The 9781-nt window shown below is 40.3% G+C and overlaps 1 protein-coding gene across 1 annotated transcript; it reads right to left on the bottom strand.

Moving 5' to 3' along the window:
- Positions 1–7790: 7790 nt before the first annotated feature.
- On the bottom strand, positions 7791–8729 carry LOC101598820 (olfactory receptor 8S1-like). Its single transcript, XM_004668521.2, has one exon. It carries the CDS (start codon positions 8727–8729, stop codon positions 7791–7793), a length of 939 nt encoding a protein of 312 aa, XP_004668578.1.
- Between the last annotated feature and the right edge of the window lie 1052 nt (positions 8730–9781).

The raw sequence follows: 9781 nt of genomic DNA, 5'->3' as shown, positions 1-9781 counted from the left end.
TTTGACAGGAGTGCGAGGGAATCTCAAAGTAGTTTTAATTTGCATTTCCTTGATGGCTAAGGATGCAGAACACTTTTTTAGATGTTTCTATACCATCTTTATTTCTTCTTTTGAGAACTCTCTATTTAATTCCACAGCCCATTTTTTAATTGGGTTGTTTGATTTCTTATTGTTTAGTTTTTTGGGTTCTTTATGTATTCTGGATATTAATTCTGTGTCAGATATATAGCTGGCAAAGATTTTCTCCCATTCTATAGGTTGTCTCTTTGCTCTATTCACAGTGTCATTTGCTGTACAAAAACATTGTAATTTCATGATATCCCATTGGTTGATTAGTGGTTTTATTTCCTGAACGTTATATGCAGAAAGTCAGAAAGTCATTGCCTATGCCAGTATCTTGAAGGGTTTCCCCTACTTTTTCCTCTAGCAGTTTCAGAGTTTCAGGTCTGATATTAAGATCCCTGATCCATTTGGATTTGATTCTTGTGCTTGGAGAGAGAGAGAAGGATCTATTTTCATCCTTCTACATATAGATACCCAGTTTTATCAGCACCAATTGTTGAAGAGGCTATCCTTTTTCCAACGATATTTTGGGCATTTTTTTTTTAATACTTTTTGTTCATTTTTTTATTTAGTTATTTGAGAGTGACAGACAGAGAGAGAAAGACAGATAGAGGGAGAGAGAGAATGGGCGCGCCAGGGCTTCCAGCCACTGCAAACGAACTCCAGACGCGTGCGCCCCCTTGTGCATCTGGCTAACGTGGGTCCTGGAGAATTGAGCCTCAAACCGGGGTCCTTAGGCTTCACAGGCAAGCGCTTAACCGCTAAGCCATCTCTCCAGCCCTGGGCATTTTTTTTTTTGTTGTTGTTGTTAAAAATCAGATAGCTGTAAGGAAAGAGGGAGAGAGAGAGGGAGAGAGAATGAATGAGTGTGGTAGGGGCCACTGCAAGCAAACTCCAGATGCATGCACCAACCTGTGCATCTGGCTTATGAGGGTACTGTGAATTTTTTTTTTTTTTATTAACAGCTTCTATACTTAAGACAATAAACCATGGTATTTCCCTCCCTTTCCCCACTTTCTCCTTCACAACTCCACTCTTCATTGTATTCCCTCCCTCTCTCCATTAGTCTCTCTTTTTAATTTTTTTTGTATTTTTATTATTATTTATTTATTTGAAAGAGACAGAGGGAGAGAGAGAGGGAGAGAGAGAGAGAGAGAGAGAGAGAGAGAGAGAGGAAGAGAGAGAGAGAGAGAATGGGTACGCCAGGGCCTCCAGCCACTGCAAACTCCAGATGCATGTGACACTTTATGCATCTGGCTTACATGGGTCCTGGAGAATTGAACCTGAGTCCTTTGGCTTTGCAAGCAAGTGCCTTAACTGTTAAGCCATCCCTCCAGCCCTCTCTTTTATTTTGAGGTCATCATCTTTTTCTCCTATTATGATGGTCTTGTGAAGGCATTGCTAGGCTCTGTGAAGTCATGAATATCAAGGCCAATTTCTGTCTAGACAGATGTATTCTAAGGAGTGGTTCCCTTCCTTTGGATCTAACATTCTTTCCACCACCTATTAAGCAATGGACCCTGAGCCTTGGAGGGTGTGATAGAGATGTTTCAATGCTAGACACTCCTCTGTCACTTCTTCTCAGCACTATGCTGCCTTTTGGGTCATCTCAGTGGTCACTGCCATCAGAGAGAGAAGGTTCTCTAACCAAAAGTGAGAGTAGCATTAATATATGAATATGATCATTAAGTGTAGTGCTTTCAGGGTAGTTTGGTGAGAGGCATATATGCATTTATCCAGACAAGAGCAGGCTTTATATCCTTAAGGCTCATGACCTCACCTGCCAAAGGCTTTTGATTAGGTTTTCAGTACTAGGTGTGTATTCCCTCCCATAATGCAGGCCTCCAGTCCAATTAGGGAGCAGTTGGTTTGCCCCATAACAGACATGCCACTATTGCACCTGTTGTCTCATTTAGAATGGCTGGCCAAACTTGAGGCTTGCAGTGTCTACTGTTTTAACCCATGATGGCTTCTGTCTCCCATAAGGCTGCATACAATACAGCTTTTTCCAGCTTTCAGTTGGCTGGTCTACAGGGAGAAGGTTTTCAGCTGAGCCCCACCTTGATTTCTCAGTGACCTTGCTGCCCAGGATTGTGAAGTCTTCAGCAATAGGGTCTTACTATTTGTTTCTCATGGAAAACCAAGAGCTTTGGCAATAGTCTGTAATGTTTTAGAGGCAACAGAGACCTCCCTGACCAACAATTCACTGGTACATATCCCATCCATGGCACTGAAAATTTTCTAGTAGCAATCTACGACTTCTGGATGTGCCATTATCCAAAGAAGTAGGCTTTAATATCTCTCATTCAGAATATTTTTAATTTTGTGGCCCTCCCCCCACCCTTCTCTTACTCAATCTCTTCCCCTGGCCTCACTTAGGCCTTTCCACTCCCTGTAATCTGTTCTTCTACTTACATAAATACAATGCCATCCCCTCAAGTCCTTTATTCTCCTCCATCTCTTATAGCCTATCATTTACTCTGCTGAGACTTTCCACAGTTTTTTATTTGACTAACTGTGTTTTTCAGTGCTAGAATTTCAGTCTGGTTTTTCCTCAGTATTTCTATTTCCTTACTCCATCTTGTAATGACCTCTGAATTTCATTAAGATGATTTCCTGTGTTCTCTTTCAGGAGGGTGTTTTCTTATTTAATTCCTTTGTCTTCTTAACTTTTTGAGTATAGATAAAATCACTTTTAAAAATCTTGGGCTGACATTTAATATAGTCTCATTGGGGGTAATTTCTGATGGCTTTATAATTTTTGGTGGGATTGTATTGTCTTGATTCTTTGTGTTACTTGTATTATAATGTAGCTTTTTTTTTTTTTTTTTTTTTGCATTCTGAGTTGATTTGATGCTTGGGTTTTCTAATTATCTGCATTGCTCCTAGACTTGGAAATCCAACTTTATGTACCTTCAGAGTAGGAGTTATAAGTGTCAAATGTAGTTCTTGTACCCCAATCTAACTGCAGAAGTAATCCTAGGTGCTGAGTTTGACAGTTATTCAAGTATTGCAGTGGGCTGGGTAATACAATTTACTGGAAAATTCTAAACTTCAACTGAGCAATATATCCATTCAACAAAAACCAGCACAGACTATGCAAACGTGGTGATTAAAGCAAACAGATAGCCTTATAAAGCCAAAATTCCTAAGGGTGTGTGTTGGTCAACAGCCTTAACCTTGTCAGCTGGGAGTTATGAATTGGGTTACATGTCAGCCTGGGTCTGACTCAGACCCTATCCCCAATAATGACAGAAGCAAAAGATAAAGGCCCTATAAATCTGAAAGCATCAAAGGCAACAATAGTCCACCCCCAAATACAGCTTAATTCAGAATGGTAAAGCCATCCAAGAATATATAACCCATAACCTGTTCTGACATGGAAAGAGAGATTAGCACTTCCAGTGCAGGCCTATGTATGTGCTTTTTTGTCAGTCTGCTTTGTTATCTTTTGGGGTGGCTTCCAGTTTCACTAATGCTGAGTGCCCACCTCAATCCTTCCATGTTGTACTATGGACCTGTTCTGATCAGCTGTGCTGGATGCCCTGCCAGTGGGGGCTGAATGTGTTCTCTGGAGGTTTGTGGTTATGAAGGTTGGGGGATGAGAGAATGCAGGAAGCCTGGAGTTGAACTGGATCTGGTCAACTGGTCCCACCTGTATCCCTTTCAGCAGCTCATTAGCTGATCTCTGCTGTCTCCCTTTCGGGTTTCTTGACTTTTCAAGGAGGCTGATGAGGTTGGAAAATCCCCCCCCTTTTTTTGGTCTCCGCCCCTGCAGGTCTGTGTCAGGTGAGCAGCTCAAGTCAGTTGCGCCGATTGCACAAACTGGGGCTGCAAGCGCCGCAGCGGGATTCTGGCCATTTTCCTCCTTTCTGGTGGATCTTTATCTCTCCTGCTTCTCTGCTGTGGCTAATAAAAACCTATACACCTTCACTTTTCAGAATAAGAGTCTATTTTTGCTGTGGTTTTACTGAAATCCCTTGCTAGGCTGGTTTGGCATAGCTCCTATGCAGCCACCTTACCTGGAAGTCTCATTTTTTTAAATTTGGAAAATATTGATTGATTGATTGTTGCAGTCAGCTCTATGTTTCTGGGATTAACATTCAATCCAGACATGGTTTATCACAGAAAAGGGTTTATTTTAAGCTTTCAGATCCAGGGTAAGGTCTCTCTTTCATGGAAGAAGCTGGATCCCTTTCATAGATCCAAGCAGAGAGAGAAAAACTACCACCAGCCAGCACCACCAAGCAAGCACACCAACACCAGAAAACATGAACCATGCAAAACCCAAACCTGCTCTCCACACTGTTGGGCTGCAACCAGATTTGCCCCCAAACACACCTTTGTGCTGGACCCTAGGATCTCTCCCTTAAGCAACTGATGCCTTCTCCAGCTAGGCAGATGGAGACCCAAGTTATAAGATTAATAAAACACTTGAGTCTATGGGGAACATACACTCACATTCAAACCACCACACTCTTATTAATGTATACTGAAGATGTAGTTTACCTTGTGATCTGAAAATTAAAAAGAAATTGACAATAAAGGAGCAATAAGTACTTTACTATATCCATCCATGCTTTCTCACTTGCAGTCAGCTAAAAGAGAGATACTTTTCTAGTCAGAGAGGCATACTGAGCAAGGTACCAAATTCAACCACAATTCTCTATGGTATAGTACATGTGTGAGCAAATATATTACATGAATAAAAGTAGCAAAAAGGAAGCAAAGAGGGGCTGGAGATATGGCTTAGTGATCAAGCACTTGCCTGTGAAGCCTAAGGACCTTGGTTCAAGGCTCGATTCCCCAGGACCCATGTAAGCCAGATGCACGAGGTGGCACATGCATCCGGAGTTCATTTGCAGTGGCTGGAGGCCCTGGCATACCCATTCTCTCTCTCTCTGCCTCTTTCTCTCTCTGTCACTCTCCAATAAATAAATAAAAATAAACAACAAAAAATTTAAAAAGGACGCAAAGATTCTCAAAGTATATATTTAATAAGTTGTATATTTAGGATGGATTATCAATATGAATTTTAAAATTATGACTTCAAACCAAAAGTCACTTTGGACCATTCAGCTATTCTTAAATTTTTCAGAAGACAAGAGAAAAAAATATCACCAATACTGATGAGATTCAAATATTTCTCTCCTATAAAAATTTAGAATTATTTTGTCATAGAGACCTGAAGAATATACTTTTAATATTTTCATTATGATAAAGGGGATTCGGGAAAACTTTAGTAATTTGTCACCGGTAGTGAGCAGTTTAATTGAATGGGCATGAAAAATGTAAGATACTAGCACAAGGAAAATATGACCCTGGGCAGGTAGATAAGAGCAGAAGCATCCAGGAGACTTCACAAAAGAAAGTCATATGCCACTGAACACGTCACATTTCCAGTTTTTTTCAGAAGAGCTATTTGCTTCTTTGAAAATATGATCATGCATTCTTTTTAGCCTAAATCCCATGTGTGTGTGTGTGTGTGTGTGTGTGTGTGTGTGTGTTGGTGGAGGCCACAGGAAAATGTTGAGTGTCCTCATATGGATCATCTGTGTATTTGTTTGAGCCAGGGTCTCTCCCTCAATCTAGATAAGCTGATGTCAGTCAGGGAGCCCCAGTAATTCTGTGGTCTTCACCCCATTCAGACTGGGGTTTCAGACAAGCATAGCCATGCTCAGCTTTTTCTTTTTCCAGAAGTAAATTTTATTTATATTGAAAACATTCATATTGAAAAACATTTACATTTTCCCATGTTACAGCACAACAATTCAATGGAATATTTCTTGCCCTAAATAAAAACTTACTGATTTGTAGAACTGAAAAATGTTTACGTTCTTCAAGATAAAGCAAAATGATTTATTAAATTATTTCCATTGTCAATTAACACCCATTTATAAAGATGCATTTTTAACATTGCTTTGGTCAGTTGAAATACAGCATGAAAATCAGTACAGTTCAAAAATATCAACCGTTCATTTCTTCTATCTATTAAACCATGTGCTAACTATTGTATTAAGATTCTGATTAATCTTTTCTATATATTTTATTTATTTATTTGAGAGAAAGAGGGAGAGAGAAAGAGAAAGAGAGAAAAAGAGAGAAAGAAAGAAAGAGAGAGGGAGAGAATGGGCGTGCCAGGGCCTCCAGCCACTGTAAACAAACTCCAGACACATGTGCCCCTTTGGGCATCTGGCTTACATGGGTCCTGGAGAATTGAACTGGGATCCTTTGGCTTTACAGGCAAATGCCTTAACCGCTAAGCCATCTCTCTAGCCCCTAATCTTTTTGTTTGTTTGTTTTGAGATAGGGTCTCGTTGTAGCCCAGATTGACTTGAAATTCACTATGTAGTCTCAGTCCTTGAACTTATAGTCATCCTTCTACCTCTGCCTCCTGAGTTCAGTTCTTTTTTCTTTTTCTTTTTTGACAATATTTTTTGACGTAGGGTTTTGCTTTAGCCCAAGCTAACCTGGAACTTACTCTCTGGTCCAAGGCTGGCCTCATACTCAAAGCGATCCTCCTACCTCTGTCTCCTGAGTGTTGGAATTAAAGGTAAGCACCAGCATGCCCAGACTTTCTTTCTTTCTTTCTTTTTTTTTTTTTTTTGCAATTAAAAAATTATTTCCAAGGAAAGAGACCAATATGGAGAAAGAGATTCAGGAAAGAAAGTATGGATGCCCCATCCTCTTGACCCTGCAGATAAACTCCAGATGCATCATGCTCAGCTTTTTACATAGGTTCTAGGGAGTCACACTTGATGCTGTCCAGCTGGAGAGGCCCTCATGTGTGAGTGATCAGCCCTTTTAACCACTAAGCCATCTTCCCAGTCCCCAAGTTCCACTTTCAAGCCTTCTTTTGGAGTTCTAAAGAGAATTCAGCCCACCACCTGCATGTCAGGTCACCAGGGCCACTGTTACCATGACACCCATAGTTTTGCATTGCCTAGGCACTCTGTTTTTGTCTCATTTTTCTCAGAATGTATCCTTTCATAAATTCCAGACTCTGGCTCAACCTGAAAAATGGGAACAAACAGACCTGCCATGCTATTCTAAGGAGGAGATTTCTCCACAGAGCTTAGCCTCCTATAACCAGTAACAATTGGAAAAGCTTTAGTCTCAGAATGGTCATGCACTCATTCCTTTTCCTGCAACTTTAATCCATACTCATTACCAGTGGCTCTATGAACATTATGATTTTTCTTCAGGAAAAGATTTAGCACTTATCTACTTAGAAAAATTACTGGTCTTAGACTTTTCAAAAACTCAACTACAAATGATGATAGACAATAGTTTACCCCCAAATCAACCTTAATGTAAATGTATGAAAAGAAACAAATATAATTAATGTAATGTGTTCTTATGAAAATCTTAAAGCATGTGTTGGTGATTAAGTCTATTTTTTTTTTTTGCCTTTTATCAAGCCAAATGACCCATTTATAATGGCTCTCTGCCTCTTTTATAATCATCTTAAATTTACTTTATAATTGCTCCATGCACCTTTCACAGGCATTTACTTATTTATATTTATTTATGAGTAGCAGAGAGAGAAAGAAAGAGAAAGAATGAGTGTGCCAGAGCCTCTAACCACTGCAAGCAAACTCTAGAAAAATTTAATTTATTTTTCCAAATTTGACATCGCGAGCAGAAACTTTTCATTAGTGTCCATTCATCTAATGTCTTGCTACATGTGTTTTAGCCCAATTGCCTATCATTCCCCTGTCTTTTGTCTACCAATGAAAACACTGTAAATACTTTCCCAGGATTTTTCTTACAGCTGTCCTCACCTCCTTGTTCTGCAGGCTGTAGATGAGGGGATTCAGCATTGGAGTGACCACGCTGTACTGCACAGAGAAGATCAACTCCAGAGAGGAGCCTGAGGTTGGCATGAGATAACGGAGAAAACCGGAGCCATAGAATAAAATCACTGTGGTGAGATGGGAGGAGCAGGTGGAGAAGGCTCTGCTTCTGCCAGAGGTGGAGGTGATGCTCAGGATGGTGGAGACAATGCAGGCATAAGAAAAGAAGATTGCGAGGGAAGTTATGACACCATGTGGGATGATGGAACAGAGCATAACAATGAGGTTGGTGGAGACATTAGAGCAGGACAGAGGGAAGAGAGAAGGAAGCTCACAGCTGAAGTGGGGGATGGTATAGATCTTACAGAAGTCCATTTTGGTTGCCAGAGGGACGTTGATTAGAGCATCCAGGAAGCCGAGCCCCCAGGAGCTCCACACGAGCTTCACACACCGCTGCTTGCTTATCATCTGGCTATAGTGCAGTGGGTGGCAGATGGCAGCATAGCGGTCATAAGCCATTGCAGAGAGCAGAAAGGCCTCGGTCCCCGCAGTGACAAAGAGAAGGAAGACCTGGGCTAGACATCCTCTCACTGATATTGTTTTATTTTGAGACAGGAGGATCTCCAGCATCTTGGGCAAAGTAACTGAAGAAAAACAAAGGTCCAAGAAAGAAAGGTGACTCAGAAAGAAGTACATGGGAGTGTGGAGGTGAGAATCCGCCCTGATCACCACCAGTAGCATCAGGTTTCCCATTAAGGTCAGAAGGTAAATCCCCAGGAATAGCACAAAGAGCAGGCCCTCAACATGAGGGACAGAAGACAGACCAAGGAGAATGAACTCTGTGATGGCACTATGGTTGGTGAAGGCCATTAAGAAAAGTGTTTCCTCAAAATGGCATGGGAAATATGACAATGAATGTTCTATCACACTAGTTTTTTAATACCATAATTACTCAGGAGATAGGGGCCAAGTTCAATCATTTCAACCTCCATCCTCCGTGATTGAAGTGATTTTGGCATTCGAAATTATACTGGGATTTTTTCCCTTTAACCAGGATAAAAATGAGTTAAGATGTCCATATTAAAAGTCACAGTTCAAGGAAGAGCATGGAAATAAAGACAATAAATTAAATTACATGAGATTAACTGCAATGAGGTCTCTGAGAATGAGTTAGAAAAAAATTCAATAATTTCATCATTTTGAAACTCTTTGAGGAAAATAAGCAAAAGTATGATTTCTCTGTAGCGTCATGGAATGGAAGCACATTTAGGTAGAAATAGACATGCATGCAAAGGATCAGTATTGAAAACTAGCAAGGCATGCCTGGGAAGGTTGCTCAATGGTTTGCAAAGCCTACTGGTCCTGGTTCAATTCCTAAGCAACCCATGTAAGCCAGATGCAAGAAGTGGCACAAATCACTGGGGTTTGTTTGCAGTTGCAAGAGGCCCTGGTGTGTACACACACACACACACACACACACACACACACACACACACACACAGAAAAAAGACAACTAGTAGGGCATATTTAATAAAGCACACGCGTTTAAAAATAGTTGTATCGAAGAATATGGATAGGCAACATAGCCTTTATGTTAGAGTAAGTTCAAAGTTAAGCTCTACCTGATGCTTATAATATAAATGTATTTGTTTTCTGTTTCCTTGGAGAAAATTGGAGTTGTCATGGGAATTAAGAATGGTAACATATAAAGTACATTTAAAAGGCTATACAATATTTCTATGTGAACTTTTATCATCATCATCATCATTATAATCAGAGCCCACAACAAATACTAAATCTCCTTAGTGTGTAATCCTACCAGAGTTTTCTTACTACTACAACAGCTGTTCTGACACAGATACAATAAAATTATTTTAAAATCACTAAAGATTGCTGCCCTCCTCCAACCTCTATGATTGAAG

Source organism: Jaculus jaculus, chromosome 6 (genome assembly GCF_020740685.1).
Source record: "Jaculus jaculus isolate mJacJac1 chromosome 6, mJacJac1.mat.Y.cur, whole genome shotgun sequence".
NCBI lineage: Eukaryota > Metazoa > Chordata > Mammalia > Rodentia > Dipodidae > Jaculus > Jaculus jaculus.
Note: the sequence above shows the minus strand (reverse complement) of the source record. Positions and strands in the feature narration are given on the sequence as shown.

Coding starts and splice junctions, on each gene's coding strand:
- LOC101598820 (XM_004668521.2), bottom strand. CDS start 8,729: ATGGCCTTCACCAACCATAGTGCCATCACAGAGTTCATTCTCCTTGGT.